Genomic DNA, 18857 nt, shown 5'->3' on the forward strand with positions numbered 1-18857 from the left:
TGAGAAATTGGCGTAAAATATCTGTAATAAAAATGGAAGTTGCTGCAGTCAGGGAAGAAACTGGCTCTTTTTTCCTCCATCATAGAGGAGTTGCGTCTCAAACCCCAACAAACACTGTCATGTTATTCAGCATTAGGACGCTTCTGGGAGGGAATTAAACCAAATCATTCTGATGACAGACTTTGGCTCAGGCGTTTCAGAACGACGTTTGAGATGCTGTGCGATGAAATCGGTCCATTGGTTAGTCCAGTTATCTGATCATCCACTTTTGAGGCAAAGTCACATGACCTTTTTTGTTGCGCATCGAGGGATTTATTCAGTAAACGTGTTTCCATTGTTGTTTATGCACATGCCGTATTAATGAGTAAAAAAAATGATCCACCCCAATTGAGCGCATTTTAATTTGCATCTTGGCGTTTCCATTATTTTTTATGAGATAACGTAAAATTTGCATAAAATAGGTGACTGGTAACATAGTTATAGTCACATCTTTCATAATGAAAGCAGTCCCAGAATGCATTGTGCAGAGCTCAGTGACAACAAACACATCCAAGATGGTGAATATGGGTTTGTTCTGCCTATGTAGGAAACTCATTTTGTGTTATGCTTCATCTTCATCATCCGCTTGGTTTCCCTCCTATATTTGCACTCGCTCCACCCATCCATCCGTTAGTTGTTGTTGTTTTTTTTGCTTCCCTCATTTTTTCCCCCTATTCCTATCTTCTCCTCATCCTAATCCTCCCTCTAGTATTCATTGGTGATGAGAGAGAGATAGTGGAGGATTGTACCCCTCCCAAAAATGATGGATGGATCCTGTGAACCATTGTAAACCTGAAGGTTTTTGGATTATTTTGATATATGTTTTTTATCTTTGGAAAAATTGAGTCTGCCACTGAACCGTGAACTACCCAGAGACCTAAAATATGAAAATAAATATTTGTTTAACACCGGCAGTCATTCAGGGACAAGTGAGAGAGCGTTGCTATGAAGAAAGAGAAGGAAAGAGGAAGAGAGCATGTTGCAAGAATTGTGTTCGCACGCCGGAGAGTGAAAGAAAAGTGATGGTGTGTTTTTGTATTCGAAACAGAGAAAAATGGAGTGAGACCGTGTGAAACGCAAGCCGACTTCATGTTATGTGTATATTTTATTCTATTTAATTTGTTTCCAATTACCTTTCTATCAGTTTTTCTATCTATCTATCTATCTATCTATCTATCTATCTATCTATCTATCTATCTATCTATCTATCTATCTATCTATCTATCTATCTATCTATCTATCTATCTATCTCGTTAGCTATCTATCCTTCTTGCAATCTACCATTCCAGCAAGTTATATTGTTGTATCCATCTATCATTCTATGAAAATACAATCAATCTTCCCTCCTTCCTTCCCTCCCCAGTGTCTCTGCTCACTATTCATTTCAGTCTTTTGTTCTATCCATCTCTCTAGTCTCCTAGGACATATCACATTCTCCACTTATAAGATTTCTTTTATTGCATCCATGACTCTTTTTCTTTTGTCCTGACCTTTCAGTCATTCGCTACTCTCCGTCTCTCTGTTCAAAGGTTTAGTTGCAACATGCCGACATGAAAGAAACATGAATGCCTTGTAAATCCATTTTTTAAAGAACAGAACTTAGTGGCGGTTCTTAATTTGAGTTCAATGTTCACAATTCATTGCTAAACTACATTTATATTTCCGAATTATGCATTTCTGAGTAAAGCAATTGTCGGTGGGAAATGATGTTGGGTGGGACTTGATTTTATCCATTGGGGTTTGATTGGTTTATTGGCCAAGATATTATTGGTTAATATTATTTTCTCTACCCACATAGCAGAAAAGTCATTTCAGAGGCAGAGAAAGTCATTACATTTTGATGAAAGATTATGTAAAACATTTTTTTTTTCTTTACCATGAAATGCGCCGGTAAGCTGTGTACAATGAGACTATGGACATTTATTAGCAAAGAAAATAGCAGGGTTCTTACTTTCTTGGAAATTATTTTAATTATTTAAATTAGAAATGGAAACAGAAGTAAAATAAATTTTTTAAAAAGGCCTGGAAAAGTCATCTGAATGAATGAATGAATAAATAAATAATATAAATGTTTCTAGTTATGCACAGCTCTAAATTATTTATTTGCCTACAAATTGCTGTTTTTCAGTGCAAAACTTGAAAACTATCTATAAACAGTTAGGCATGGGAAGCCAGAAATGGGGTCATTTGTTTATTTTATTAATTTATTTACAGATTTCTTTAATAATACATAATTTATGGATACAAAAAGTAGTTGCGTATTATATATATAATAATGATATACTAATAATGATATAAAGTTTATGGATATAGAGTTTTAAGGATAAAAAAAACAAAAAATTTAAATAAATGTGTATATTTTATGTTTTTTATTTTCTATTTAAACGGTATATCCATAATTTATATATCACTATTAGCCATATCACATGCATCAGCTGCGTTTTTCGGTTCTGTTGGACACTTTAGTGAGGCGGATTGTGGCTATATCCACGGACACTGCAGATAATCTGCGGGTCGGTTGGGCCAAGTAATAAAGTAACAAACTGATTAATTACGGGTGGGTGGATGAGAAATCATTAATGATGGAAATATTTCGTCAGGCAGTAATTTCAATCGGAGAGACATTTCAAAAAGCTGAATTAAGAACAAAGCAAAAGGGAGTAGTTAACCAGGATCAATCAAGTGCTGGGAATATGATATGTAACTGCTGTGAAGCGCTGTTTATGGCAAACTCAAAAAGCCTATATCCAGCCTTTGCTGATCGGATTTAATTTGTTATGCGTTCAGGAAGTTTCAGTGATGGAAACAGTGACATTCCCATTGCAATTTTGCCAAAGAATAACTTTGTCTTTAAAACAGCCTACTTCAGTGAAATGTGTCACCATATCATCACCCTTAACACAGAATTAGAATAATTGTATTGTGATGATCAGGGGAGGAAATCTAAATCAGAGAAAAATCATAGGTTCCGGTGACAGGCGGGTGGATGAGCTATTTGTAATTCGGGTGTAGTTAGAGCTGATCTCTTCTGCACATAGCTCTTCTGAGGAAGTTTTAGAAGAGACCCGTAGAAGTGCTGTTGGACAGAGGGGTAATGAGCTCCGAAGGTTGCGGGTCCGTGGCCCGTGCTGGAAGATTGACAAAATGAAAAACTCATCTTTTTCTCACCTATGCTGTCTTTTTTCTCTCTCTGTGTTCTTTCTGCCTGATGTGCTTCCTCCCTCTTTTTCTGGCTCAAGGCCGTCACCCCCCTGAGCACCGTGATAGATTACGGGTGCATTGTATGTATGGATGTATGGAGTGTGTTTGTGGCCGTGTATGTCTTTTGTGGTGTGTGTGTGAGAGCTGGGGCAGAGTTGAGGGACTCATTCAGTGTCTGGTCATTTATCTCAGTCTTCCTGAAACTCTGTGAATTATTACCTGCCTGCCCTACGGAGACAGGCCCATCATGGAGCTCTCCCCTGAGGCCTGTCGCGGAGCTCCGTGATATCACGCACCTGCACGCTGAGGCCCATCTCTGAGATTCAAAGACGCCTCTGACTTAACCACTTTGTAGAAAGTTCACTGGTAACACAAACATTTCTGGTTCGATCCATACAAGAATCAAGTCACGTAACCCCAGGTTGCTGCACTGACAGTTGTGGCCAAAAGTGATGTCCAGCCTAGGGAAATTTACACCTTTACAAATTTACAAAAATCGCGTTTTTGTCAAAGACTATGTCTGGATCAGGTTCAGTGCGATGATCAAAACAAAGATTGAGTAGATCGAGTCCATCAACAACAACCCCCAAAGCTTGCACAGTCCCATAGCTCGCCCTGGGTCAACGTTTCACTCGGAAACATTAGAGCTAACATTCTTCATCTTCAGTAGTTTAGTCTCTGTTTAACACTTCTGTCTAACACGTTATTAGATTGAACTGTTAAACAAAGATAATAAACGGTATATGAAAAAGTAATAGAAAGGCAAACATTAATACGTTCTCATTTACTGTCAGCATTCAGCAATATGCATTTATATTATTTAAACAATATTTAAAAATATCTAATAAAACATTTAATTTCACAAACCTTGCATACTAAGTCGAATCCAGATCTTCTGAAGTGCGCACTTTTAGCCTGCGTGATCGCGTGTACTTTGGGACGTTCGGTCCGTGCGAATTGGATGCGGATCGCTGTCGCACTCAATCGACAAACTTTGAACCCTTGATTTTAAAATATGCTGCGCTATATCCAGTTGCCCAATATGTCATATTCATGTCATTTCCACTGTGCGCTGTATTTAAAATGAGTGTTACCTTGTCTTTATTTGAAAAAAAAATATTCCCAGTGCATACAAAATTACTAGAGTGCCCTGTTGGTTACAGGGTTTACTTTAATTTTCATAAATGAATGAATAAAAAAAGGCTGTAATAGGATTACAGAATCAAGAAGTTGCCAACTAAAGTATGTCTGTTTATTTTACAGATTAATATTTAATTTAAATCATTTAATTTATTAAATATTAAGTAAAACAAATATAAATTATATATTGGCTCTAAATCAATGAGAGAGGACCAGGCCTGGGACGTTGTTGTTTTGTTTTAGGCTATGTGGCAGTTGTCCCTGAGGGGCTGCTGCTTTGCTTTTCGTTTTGTTGTTTGTTTATTTTGTGATTTACGTTTGCTCTTCGCCGGTTCCTGTCACCTTGTTCCTCTCGGGTTTCCGCACCAATGTAACCATATTAAAGGCTTTGGGAAGGGGGAACCGGCAAACAGTAAACGTAAAGCAGCAGCCCCTCACGGACAACTGCCGCATAAACAAACAAAATAACAACATAAAATCAGGCCTGGTCCTCTCTCGTCCTTCACTGCCGTCACTCCTCCTTCAATCTTTCTGGAGTTCCTCTGTGGGACTCGAGACCGGTGTGGCGTATAGGTGACGCCCATTAGCACTCGCGCCACTGGCCTCGCTCCGCTTCCACAGCTTTCGGTCCATGTCTTGCTTGCCACAAGCATATGCTGCGTTCACGCCATGTTGAAATTACTGTAAATATAGCTCTGTATTAGGGCTGGGCGATACATCGATTTTATCGATTAACTCGAATTTGACGTTTAAAGAAAATCGGGCGATTTGTTTTTAATGAAAATCGGTTTTCTCTTTAACTTCCACCACCGACGCTCGCTCCCCTTAGGCTTCCGTAGCTCAGAGTGGGCTAGCTCAGCGCGCCCCCCGCTCCCTTACAGCCACTCAGACAACATGGCAGTTAACAAGGATGAGCTCGTTCCAAAGAAAGACTCCGTTTCATCGGTTGTTTGGAATTGGTTTGCTTTTTTGGTGTCAGACGCACAACAAATAACGCCACATTGCAAAGTGTGTTTAAAAGCTGTTGCTACCAAAGGTAGCAGCACAACAAATTTATTCCAGCATCTTAAACAGAGGCATGCAGCCGAGTGGGAGGTATGTGCTTCTCAACGAAACGAACAAGACCGCAGTTCAAACACAGACACACCCGCAAAAAAACAAACTACGGTCTTAGAAAGATTTTCGAACTGTATCCCCTATGACAAGAATGGGCCCCGGTGGAAAACAATCACGGATTCAGTGGCGAAATATATAGCAAGATATATGGTGCCCATATACACTGTGGAAAAGCCGGGGTTTATTAACATGCTTAAAGTTGTCAACCCCAGGTATGTGCTACCAAGCCGCAAATATTTTGCCGAAGTTGCCTTGCCTCGCCTGTACAACAGTACTCGTGCAAAGAGCGCTAGTTACGCATGTAACTGTGGTTCTGTGAATACTGGATGACCGCCAGAGGCAGTGTAAATACTATGGATTATCGCAGCGCCAGCTAGATAGGTCGAGAGAATATACCAAACAAAGTCACGTGACGTGACGTATGCTGAGCCCTGGAGGGTAAAGCTACAGTAGCTCAGCACTCTACCTCGGTACCCCTTTCTCGCGCATTCCGAGTGACTGAGAACTCTGGCTGTCATCCAGAATTCACAGAACCACAGTTACATGCGTAACTAGCATTCTGTTTCATTCTTACTGACCTCCAGAGGCAGTTTAAACACTATGGATGACACATACCAACATAGTCATGAGGACTGCCACCCACCTGATGAAATCAAGGCTGCTCCAGAAGAACCACAGAACTAACGGCATGATGAGCGGCAATGTTGACCTTACAAAACCGGGCAAACGTGAATGGAGAAGCCCAGGTAGCGGCAGTGCAGATATCTACCAGGGAAACTCCTCTAAAAACAACCCATGAAGATGAAATGGCCCTAGTGGAATGGCAAGTTAGTCTCCAGGGCAGTGGTCTCCCTGCTGCCTTGTAAGCCAGCGTAATGGTCTCTACTATCCAGTTTGACAACCTCTGCTTCGACACTGGAGCACCTTTCTTCACACCTCCATGGCAGACAAATAACTGGTCTTACTGTCTAAATTGAACAGTAGAGTTCACATAACACTTCAATGCCCGAACAGGACACAAAAGTTGGGCACTTGAATCAGACCCTGAAGAAGTCTGAAAGGAGGCCAGTTCAGTGTGCTGGTTTATGAACTGAGGAAGAAGGACCTTCGGAAGAAAAGAAGGATTGGGTCGTAGAACCACCCCGGAGTCATCCGGTAACCAACGCAAGCACAGTTCACTAACAGACAATGTGTGCAACTCACTGACTCTTTTCGCAGTAGCAATAGCTAACAAAAAAGAAGTCTTCAAGGACAACCATTTAATGTCAATGCTTTGCAAGGGCTCAAATTGGGGTGAGCACAGGAATGCAAGCACGAGTGACAAATCCCAAACAGGAAAATGAGGATTCCGAGCAGGGTTCAGACGGCGTGTGCCCTTCAGAAAACTGCAGACAAGACTGTGAGAGCCAAGAGAAGAGCCACCGACTGGAACATGATATGCAGAAATTGCAGCAACGTACACTTTCAGAGTGGAAGCTGCTTTTCCTTGCTCCAGTAAACGCTGAAGAAAGCTTAAGATACTTGGAATATCGCATGTTGCAGGAACGAGCCCCCGTTCCTCACACCATGCAGAAAAAAGCTTCCAACGGGAAGCATAAATCTGTTGTGTGGAAGAAGCCCTAGCATTAGAGATGGTGTGAATAACAGCAGGGTCGCAATGCTCCAGGGAAGGAGTTAACCCAATGGCCAGACCCAAAGCTGCAGATGAGTCGGGTCCGGGTGCCAGACACTGGCCTCCAGCTGGGAGAGGAGGTCCTTCCTGGGGGGAAGCTTCCATGGATTGCCTGTCAGAAGTCTCAGCAATAAAGGAAACCACGGTCTGGCTGGCCATCGTGGTGCCACGTGTAACACTCTGTGCTTGCACAGGGAGATTCGAAAAGGAAGGACCTTCAGGTACAAATTCAGAAGCCTCAAATCGAGAATTGGGCGGAAACCACCGTCCTTCTTTGGAACAAGAAAATATGTTGAATAGAACCCGTCTCCCTGAACGAGGGGATTAACTTTTTCTATGGCTCCCTTCTCTAGCAGTGAACAAATTTCCAGAGAGAGAGCCACTGCGCGAAAACCGCGTCTCTGACAATCGTAGGAACGATTCTTGAAAATCTGGGAGGCCGGCGTCGAAATTGTAGAGTATATCCCCTGCTCAGAGTTTCCAACACCCAGGGGTCTGTTGTGTTGGATCTCCAGTACTCCAGTTGATCTCCAGAAAAACGATCGACCGCCGGCCTGACTGTCTCAGGTTTTATGTGTACGATTTTTAGTGGTCGCGGGGGGGGGCGCTGACGGGGTCCTCCCGGGAACTGACGATGAGGTGGGCGAAAAAACTCTCGCATCTTCAGGAACACGAGGTCTTTGTGGGGGTTGTGACTGAGGTGTAGCGTGCCGGCGGAAACGTTGCTCCGATGTGGCATAGTGATGTCGGGTCTGAACCGCTGGCATCCTAAAGGTAGGGTTGCGCTGCACGTGTGTCAGTTGACAAGTGGCTTCAGACAGCTTTACCCTCTTTTCCAACAGTTCCGGAACATTCGGACCAAAAAGATGCCCGGGAACAAATGGAAGATCTCTCAAGGTTTTCTTACAGTCCTCCGGCAGTCGTGCTTGGGCAAGCCACACTTGGCGGTGGGCTGCCAGAAGCGTGGCTGTAAGACTACCCAGCTCGCGGGTCACATGGCCTGTTGCCAACAGAGCAGTTTGCAGGAATTGTGAAATAGATGGATCTGCATTTGCAGGTTCCAGCGTACTGGTGGCAGCAAGAAGTAACTGGCATATTGTGTTTTCTGCTCGAGTAATGTAGGCAACAGACTCATATGCCTTTTTTAGCAAGGAATCCGTACGGCCGCATTGCGCACTGGGACATCGCACATTCCCTCGTAGAGCCTCATCAGGAGACACCACCAAAGCTGCCACAGGCTGCTCTATTTCTGGAGCACGACCCACCCTGATAGAATCTGTTTCAGCCATAGATGCTAGCATTCGAGCAATCTTAGAGCGCCGCTTCGGCGGACCAGAACCAGTGAGAGCATTTGAGAATTCAGCCACAAAATCCTTACATGGTGGCATGGCAAAAGAAGTTGCAGCTGTGGTCTGTCTGAAAAACACATTCGTTTGGGCAGATTGGACAGGTGACTCATCAAGTCCTAGACGAGCAGCCGCCATTCGAAGCACAGCCAAAGTATCATCGGAGGAGGACTGGGCTTGTCCAGACGACTGAACTGATCCCCCACTAGATCCCTCCGCTTCTGGGTAACCACCAGTGAAAACAGCCTGAGGTGATGGTTGCGCAGAAACATCCATAGTATCCCCATGATCATGAAAAAAGGAATCTGAAGCACTTGTAGAAAGCACATCAAACTCTGAACGATGAGAAAAACAAGGGGAATCAATAGACTCTTCCCCAGCTCCTTGATTCTGAACATTCTCATCCTCCTGTGTCATTCTCACAGGTGTAGTAGATGTGACAGGCTGAAGCGAGTGAAGCAGGCGTTTCAGCTCTGCCATTTCCGAAGAAAGCATCGACACCGTCATAGAAAGTGAACCTTTCTCAACATGTGAATGTTCATCACCTAGCGATTTGGCCTTCTTAGCTGGGAGAGGAGCACCAGCTGCCGCCGACGACCCTGCGCTTCCGAGTGCGCGAATGGGGTACATCTAACTACCCAAGTTTCACTGTTGAATTAGGGTCTAATTCGGCAAGACAGAGCCGTTGTTCCGACTTAGGCAAAAGGCTGCAGTGCACGCACAGGTCCGTGAGAGCCTCTCGCAGATGTTGAATACCCAAACACGACGGGCAGATGTCATGACCGTCGTCAGGGAGAAGATTATTAGGGCACAGCTTACAAGTCAGTGGAAAACCAGTGGCGATCGAGCCGTGAGCCATAGTTACTCGCTAATAACACTCTCGGATAGCACCGTAAGGTTAAGTTAAGCGGGATTAAAAATAATAAAAATAAGATAAAACGATTACCTCTGGAGAACCGACAGGTAGTACCAACAAATATCACACGAAAAAGATAAAAAGTGTCTAAAATGGCCGGCGGATTGAACCGAGGGACAAAAAGTGACAAATGGATTCGAGAAAAAAAACACTCTAAATAGAGTCACGGTAGACCGTTAACTCATAGGCGCGGAAAATACAAGCCACCGGATAGCACCGAGAGGCACAGAGTGTCACAGACGAAGCAATATAAACTCACCAAAATGTATTCCAAATCCTTGAATGGCGTAGACACGCGCTGTCACAGCTTGTGAGGACGAATCTCGCTGCTCTTGTAAGCTGCACTTGACAGCACGAATAATCACTCAATCAATACAACCTATCTCAACCAGGCGAGAAAGCGAAAGAAGTAGAGTGCTGAGCTACTGTAGCTTTACCCTTCAGGGCTCAGCATACGTCACGCCACGTAACTTTGTTTGGTATATTCTCTCGACCTATCTAGCTGGCGCTGCGATAATCCATAGTGTTTACACTGCCTCTGGCGGTCAGTAAGAATGAAACAGAACTGGAGGGGGTGTCGTTTTACTCCGCCACAACGGACCTGTGGTCCAGTCGAACGATGCAGCCCTATATGAGTTTGACTGTGCATTATATTGACGACTGGACTCTGCGAAGCGTCTGCCTTCAAACAGCGTACTTTCCCGATGACCATACAGGTGAAATAATTGCGCAGGGGCTAAAATATGTTTTGACTTCCTGGAACCTTGATGAAGAACGACTCATCTGTATGACAACAGACAGCAGCACCAACATAATAAAAGCTCTGAGAGACAATGAGTGGCCCAACCTCCAGTGCTTTGGACATAAACTGCACAACGCTATAGGTAAGAGTCTAATGGCTATGCATTCAAGTGATGTTGTTTTTGTTTTACACATTAACAGGCCAGCCCAATTATTGTATGTTGTAATTAATGCAATTTAATGAAATCAAAACCTATTGCACAAAATGAACATGCATGATTAATCATAATTGTGTGTGTGTGTGTGCATTAATAACATGTGGAAATGTGAAAAAGACTTGTTTTGACACTGACCAATAGTGACACTAAAAATTTTCTTTGTTTTTTCTTTATTTATTTATTGTACAGAGAATGGTGTGAAGGACCCACGAATCGATCGTGCCATTCGGGTTTGTAAAAAGGCGGTTGCTGCCTTTTCCTATAGTTGGAAAAAAAAGAAGAGATGGGTGAAGTACAGGCTGAGCTTGGTCTACCCAGTCATCAGCTGGTAACAGAGTCCCCAACCAGATGGGGTTCACGTCAAAAAATGGAGAGATTTCTCGAACAGGAGAAGGCCATAGTCCGTATCCTGGGGTCCGACAAGAAATACCGTCATCTTGTACCCACTTGGCAAGATATTTAGGTTTTAGAGTCCGTAAATAAAGCTATCAAGCCACTCCAAGAATTTACAGACGCCCTGTCCGGGGAGGCTTATGTCAGTGTCTCCTACATTAAACCGGTACTGCATTTGTTCAAAACCAATCTCCTACAGCCAGAGGAGGAAGACACCGAACTCACTAAAACAATAAAAAGAAACATAATGCAGTATCTTGATGACAAATACAGCGACCCTGTGAAGAATGAACTCTTGGACATGTCCTCACTGATGGACCCCAGGTTCCGTACAACCTACATTGACCCCGACAAGGTGGAACAAATCAAGAAAAGAGCTGTCACTGAGCTGATGTCTCTGCCTGCTGAAAAAAGTACGCCTCAGCAGCCTGGTCCAGCTGTGCCAAGGAGAAGCACATCCTCCGCCCAATTAGAAAATGACTTTAGCTGCTTTCTTCAAGAAGAATGTGCCAGAGCCATCTTCTCACCAACCAGATGAAGTGAAAGTAGAGACAGAGCTGGCAACCTACCTACTGACCCCTGAGGTTGACCCAGACACTGATCCACTTCAGAGGTGGAAACGTCACGAACCAAACTTCCCAAGGCTCAGTAATCTGGCCAAAAAATACTTGTCTGTCCCTGCTACAAGTGCCCCATCAGAGAGGCTTTTCAGTGTGGGAGGGGGAATTGTTACGTGTAACCGGGCATGCCTCAAGCCAGAGGTAGTAGACAGGCTTGTCTTCCTGGCTAAAAATGCATAAAAGAAGAATGTTGAAACTAAAGTAATGGATGCAGACGTTTCATTTTGTTTACAATTTCAGGGATTCAGAACAACTGTTGAAAGTTGTGTTTGCACTTTATGAATACCACTGTTAAAAGTATGTGCTTTTGTAATACATCTAATTTTGTCATTTTTGTTACTTTTATTTGACCAAAAGTGTTTTATCAAAGAGGGACACACAAATTTTATTTATATTTTAAGTTATTTTGAAGGTGCATTGTGTCACTTTAAGTTTGAAGTTATTAGAAAACTGATAAGCTAGCTACATTTTCACGGTTTACAATGGCAGGGCCTGCCATCTCGTTTACAAGCATGTTTTGAGGCTTGTTTCCTGTTACACTTATGCCCCAAGGGGACATTTAGATTAAACTGCATAAGGGAAAATCAGAACAAAATAAAGAGTATATTTGTTTTGAACAATTTCTTTGTCGATTGTAGTTTGTTTTTAAATAGAAATAAAAAAATCGGGTTTGGTGTGAAAAAATCAGAGTTTTTTTTAAAGCCATATCGCCCAGCCCTACTCTGTATGCTTTTGAATCGCACTCGCGGTACTTTGATGTCATACACCAATTGATTTATTAGCCGCTTCAAGTCGAACACACCTTAAATCTGCAATGGTCAGGTGGTACAAGTCGTAGCTCTCAGAAAATTACGAGTTTACACATTGTAATTACAAGTTCTCCGAGAACGTGAAGGCTTTTTACATTTCAGAATCATTACGGTAATAATGCTTGGAGTCAATTGTTTTATTTGGGATAATGCAATAAAACATGCCAAATTGTGCAGACATAATTTGTGGCGAGGCTGTCATACAAATGAGAACCAAATAAATATTAATAACCGATTATGTTGTAAATTTCATAGTAAAATAAAACCAGCAGCTGTATAATTTTGTCAGATAAATACCTTAACTAAGCTTGGTCTTTTGTTCTTCCCTCATATTAAAAAAATATTTTCCTCATATTTTGATGGTTTAACCAAACATGTATGGTCGTTAAAAGCAAATATCGCCTCCAGACATCACTTTTGGCCACTACTCTAGATCATTGTTGCTTTGGTATTTATTTGTTATTTTTCCAAAATATTTTTTTGTATTAATATACTCATATACATTTTGGATTTTCCATTTTCTTTTAGTAAGCAAGTATTTTATTTAGTTAACGTTTATTTCAAGTGCTCAAGTTGTATGGTTTTAGTTAACAATAACATGAACTTGGATTGACTCCAAAACAAGTAAAAGTAACTTTTGCTTCATCAGAACTCATTCCTCTATTATTATTTATCTTTGGTTATTTGCATGTTTGTTCATTTTTAGATTTTCATTTTCATTAATTTTTTGAACGTGGGTCCATGTGCTGGTGTTGGTTTATCTCTCATATCATGTACCGAACTGTCAAAACCTCTATCCTGAGGGTGGCAGTAGCACACAGAGACGAGAAACTGAAGCGTTCATGCGTGTTTGTGAGATAGTGTTCAGAATGAGAGAGAGAGAGAGAGAGAGAGAGAGAGAGAGAGAGAGAGAGAGAGAGAGAGAGAGAGAGAGAGAGAGAGAGAGAGAGAGAGAGAGAGAGAGAGAGAGAGAGAGAGAGAGAGAGAGAGAGAGAGAGAGAGAGAGAATCGAGCGTGTGTTATATGTTACTGGTTTCTTTCTGCAACAGAGAGGAGGGGAGTAAGAGAGAGAAAGAGAGATGTAGCTTAGAGAGCAGGTGTGTGTGTGACACTTCACACTAGAGTCTCATGAATTAAACATATGTGTACAGCCTGAGAGTATGATGTGTGCCTGTGTTCGTGTGTGTGTGTGTGTTTGCTTTTTATAAAATGCTGCGAAGAGCGTTTGGAGACATTCCACTAAAAACTATGTGTGTGTGAATATAAATTGTTGTGCCTTTATGGGGTTAGAATTGTTGCATTATTCCAAATAAGATTCACAAACTAATGTAAAGAGATTCACAAAAAAGTATCAAATTCACAAAAAAGTATCAAATTCACAAAAAAGTATCAAATTCACAAATAAATAAAATGAGATTTGCAAATAAAAAAATTACAAATGTGTTTTATGTCATAAACAACTCTTGCTGGCATTTATTTGTGAATAAATCCTCACGCATCTGTGGATTTTGAAACACTTCTAGCGTCGACGTGCAGACAAATCCACAAATAAGTGGACTCCACCCACCGTTTCCTCAAGCCAATCAGACAACGGGCACATTGAGCTGACCAATCATAGCACGTTCTCGCTACAACCAATCACGTTAGGCTTTACACTCGGGGCGGGAACTGAATCCGATTCATTTTGAAGATATTTGCACCCTTGAAATGGAGCTGTAATCTATGGGCACTTCATTTGAATTGAGCTCTTTGTGTGGTTAAAACACCATTTCCAAAAGATTGTTGGAGTTTAAGGCTTCTTTATATTTCCATCAGGATTACACAAATTATGATCATCACAGATCCCGAGATCATAACACCCTCTCTACACCGGACTCAAGCGGCGCGTCAAAAGCAAATGGCCCATCATCTTCCCTACTGTCATAACATTGCAAACATGTTAGTTTTACATTATTTGAAACTGCTAACACATTTTGCCCATGACGTCATGACGTTTTCTTACCTGCAGATATGATCTGTCTATAATCTTTCTTATTGACTAGTGCTGGCTACCTGAAAATGCATAATTCGTGATAATGTAGGCTATACACTGGACGCGGCGTAGCGCGACACGATTACACGGAGGACACATCATTTGCACTTTTGCTTTGTCCAGAGTAGACAGCTTGCACGGGGTAGACAGACACGATGTAAGAGATGACAAAACGGATCATTTTGTCTTTTAAAGCACAATCTTGGTGACAAATAGCTAGCTATAGGACATAGATATTATGTAGAATACCAAATATCAGCCCAAATGACCATCCATGAAGATGTAACAGCATGTACTGGGGTTTTAAGTGGATAATGCAATGCTGAAAAATACTACTTTGCATTTATTTTAGATACAATAAAATATTATTAAATCTGATTAATATGAAATATTTATTATAAATGCAAATTGCTTTTCTGCTGGGCATTTCACTTTTAAATGCATGATACATATTTAATGCTCAATAGATCCACGGACCTGCTGCGTTTTTAAAACTTGACTGAAGAAGTGGGAAAAGCTGTTGTGACAGTAATTTCACCAAATTACACAAACTCGCGTATTTATCACGAGGTTGAATCCAGTTATTCATTAGTCAGCAACTTAATGATGCTTTTCTGTTTTATCATGAATAACTGGCCGCTTCCATAACACGTTGTTCCCATAACAGAGATGTATGCGCTGTTTCTCTTGCATTTTCAAAGGCTCATAAAAATGTGTCTTGGCTTGATACACAGTCTAATGTTCTAACTCTAACGAAATCCAAATTTTAAACATTTTACTGAAACAATATTATGGGCCTTGCACTTCCTATTTGAGCCAATGCAGATGAATGAGCAAAGTTATTCCAGGGCAAGACCACCCTGATTGTATAGGCTAACGTGATTGGTTGTAGCGAGAACGTGCTACGATTGGTCAGCTTAATGTGGCCGTTCTCTGATTGGCTTGAGGAAACGGTGGGTGGAGTCCACTTATTTGTGGATTTGTTTGGACGTCGACGCTAGAAGCGATTTCAAAATCCACAGATGCGTGAGGGGATTTACAACTGCACAGGAACCGATTCACAAATAAATGCCAGACAGAGTTGTGTTTGTGATATAAAACACATTCGTAATTTTTTTATATGTGCAAATCTCATTTGATTTATTTTTGAGTTTTATATTTTTTTGTGAATCTCTTTACATTTGTTTGTGAATCTCAATTATTTATTTGGAATAATGCAACAATTCTAACCCCATGTGCCTTTGTTTTCAGGGAAAAGAAAAGGGGTTTCGACTTCCACCTCAGCAGAAAAGATGAATATTGATTTTTGATTTAGTCCTTCAGTCACAATTCTTTGCTTATACTCGTCCGCAAACCAATAAACCAGTCAGGATGTCAGAGTTAAAGACACACACTGCAGTTTAAAACCACAGCCGGATTAATTGTGAAGAAAAAGTTGCTTTGTAGATTTTTGCCTTATTTGGATGATTGCACAAAAAAATGGTTTCCATTTGTCTATTTTTCTTTGTTTTAAATAGGTTTCTGCACAAACTCCTGACCATAATTATGAAACTTTAACATGTAACTCGTTTGTGCTACAGACAAAAATAATGACATGAACTCAAATTTTGCGTCCAATCTTGGCCCTAGCAACCATCCAGTCCACCTTAGCAACACCCTAGCAACCACGCACCACACATTAGCAGCTGCATTGCAATGCTTTGTATATCCCAACACTCTAGCAACCAACAGAACACCCTAACAATGGCATTATAACACGTTATATATCCCAACACAACCTATCAAACCCTAGCAACGCCCAAGCAATCACCCAGAACACCGTAGCAACAAGTTCTAGTACTTCTGTTATGTGCTTGTGTCTTGTCAACATGCCGAAGAGAACATTTCACAATGCCCTATTAACCACGCTAAACCCAGAGCAAACCCGATTTATATCCCAACAAACTATTGAACACCTAGCAACCACCCAGAACACCAGGTGTTTTCATATTATTTATATACTATTATTTGTATTGATTAATATTTTGACTAAGCTTTTTTCTATGTTTTTAATAGTTTTAGTTAACAAAAACACCCTAGCAACCAATCAGACCTGACAGCATCATTGGATTGAGTTTCTTATGAGCAAACACCACTCATGTTTTCTTCAGAACATGAAAACATCTAATTTCTCTCCATCTCTCTCTCTCTCAGGTGTGACCGCTGTTATGATACCGCGGTTAGACCTGGTGATCTCATTGGTCGGCGCGGTGAGCAGCTCAGCGTTGGCGCTCATCTTTCCTCCGCTGGTGGAGCTCATGGCGTTTCCCAGTCAACCCCCTCCTCCTCTCCTCCTCCTCAAAGATCTCTCCATCGCCACCCTCGGCTTCATCGGCTTCCTGGCTGGAACCTACGTGACGATGGAGGAGATTATTTATCCCGACGACCAAGGACAGACCCATCTCCGTGACCATGGGAACTGGACCACACCCACTACCTCACCGCCCTGAGGACCACGCCCACAAATGAAGGACCAATCAATGAAGGCACAGTTCCACTGTTAACACTGTGACGGCACAGACACTTCATAGTGGCTTTGGGATCAGAACTGTATTTTATAGCTCAATTTGTTTGTCATTCCACAGGCACATGCCCGAGGTGTGCTGCTGTAGTGTGTGTGTGTGTGTGTGTGTGTGTGTGTGTGTGTGTGTGTGTGTGTGTGTGAGTGATGGCGTGCGTAGGAAATATTTTCTCCGTACAGCCTTCCATGACTCCACCCTGTTCTGGAATGGCTTTTACTCGATCAGGTCGGTGGACCGTACAGCATGTCAGCATATAACACAGCGGGAGAGAAATATTGCACACTGTAAAGAATGTACGTTCTCGCTGACTAGAGGTATTATTAATAAACTAATCCTTTCTCCTGAGGCTTGTGATATTTAATTATTTTTATTCTTTTTTTTTGACTGCAGCAATATTCAGTGGGAATTATAAGTCTTAATTAACGACAAACATTGTCATTTTTTTATGTATTGCAAGCGATTAAACTGAGTAAAAATTGATTGTCACCAAGAATCCTCTTGGCATTTACCGTTTATCAGCATGACTGTTGGTTATGAAATAAATGTTTATTTCTATTTTATTTTCAGTTTTTTATTTATATTCTATCAATTAATTTTTCAGTTTAATTTTTATTGTAGGTTTAATATTTCGTTAACTGCTAAAAGTAATAAAACCTAACTGGTGTTACTAAAAATGCAGCCAGCACACACTAGTGTTATAGAGCGCAACAGTCGGGTTCCGGAAGGAAAACATTTATTTTCTCCATAAGGAAATTGATTTTGGGTTATAAACCTTATACACCTTTAAAGACAGACCTACTGTGAGCTACGTGGTTGTTAATCAATGGTATTTGCTTCTGTTGAAGCCGTCAGCCTGTTATTTCAGCTTATTTTTAAAACAATCGTGTTTAACAGTGGAATTCCTGGTGAAAAACTACATTACCCATGATACTGTGCAGAAAATTACACCAATCAGAAAGCTAAAAAAAAACTCTTTAGCTCCGCCCACTCCCATGAAGCACTGCGAATGACGTGATTGTTCTACACTCTAAAAACACTTAAATGTTTGTATATGCATATTTTGCAGTAAATTTTAAATGTTTTATATATATATATATATATAAATCAACATTTGTAAATGAGTAGTTTTATATTTCTCCATTTTATTTTTCTGTTCGCAATGCTTCATGGGTTTGTAGTTCTTTCCCTCACTAACACCGTTAAGTACACAGTCTTGAACATTGTCTTTTTGTGATGAAAGAAAAGGGTGTGTGAAAAGCCCTTATATGGACATGGATTGGGGCGTGTTTTATGTAAATTAGAAAAATTATTACTTATTTGGGTACGTGGTCGCGCATTTAGAGTTCATCAACATTAGAAAGAGGTTAAGAACAAATTCATGTGCGTACAAATGTGTTGCGAATTAAGCGAAACGTTTTTATGAGTTCAAATGTACGTATAAATATGAATAGTGTACGCAATTATTAGTGAATGAAACCCATTGTGCTTGGTAAGTTATTCATCTTCAACCCAAACTTGGGTCTTCACCCGACAAAGTTTAAATCTCGTCTGGCTAGTGCACTTCCCATGTTTACGCATTAGGTCAGTAGGCGGAGAGTAGGCGGTCTTTTGTTGTTGTTTGAACACATCCGACCACATGAACGTTTCCACTACGAAAGCCATCCGGTCGAATGCGGTTTGGACTACCTCTGGAAGTGGTCGAAAGTGGAAAAGCTTATCGTTTTAGACCCTGTTTACACCTGCATTTTGCGTCATCTACTTGTCCGGACGACCAAAACGCATCTTAATACCAGATGTAAATGGGGCCAAAATGTTTTGTGGCTATACTTTCGGAACGGTGTAATGTTTACATTTATTCAAGTGCAGTGAAAATGTCAGTATATTACTGTAAAAGGAATTTTTCCTTTTACAAATTGAGGGATGAGTCCATTTTCTGTAGTACTATTAAAAATAGACCCAATTTTGAATTGAACCTGTCCACATTCATGCAACCCAGTTTACTTCCACTTATATTGTTAAAGCTCTTCAAAAGCGGAGGAAAGTTCTTCTTGCC

The 18857-nt window shown here is 41.2% G+C and overlaps 1 protein-coding gene across 1 annotated transcript in view; it reads left to right on the top strand.

Moving 5' to 3' along the window:
- The window catches only part of slc36a4 (solute carrier family 36 member 4), a 44973-nt gene extending 28152 nt beyond the window's left edge, over positions 1 to 16821 (top strand). Inside the window, exon 12 of the mRNA XM_056265961.1 lies at positions 16437 to 16821. Within this exon, the coding sequence (XP_056121936.1) occupies positions 16437 to 16732 (296 nt within the window). The 3' untranslated portion in view covers positions 16733 to 16821. The remainder of the gene's footprint in view (positions 1 to 16436) is intronic.
- Positions 16822 to 18857: the final 2036 nt, after the last annotated feature.

Source organism: Rhinichthys klamathensis, unplaced genomic scaffold, assembly GCF_029890125.1.
Source record: "Rhinichthys klamathensis goyatoka isolate OS25496 unplaced genomic scaffold, OSU_Roscu_1.1 h1tg000243l_1, whole genome shotgun sequence".
In the NCBI taxonomy this organism is placed as follows: Eukaryota; Metazoa; Chordata; class Actinopteri; order Cypriniformes; family Leuciscidae; genus Rhinichthys; species Rhinichthys klamathensis.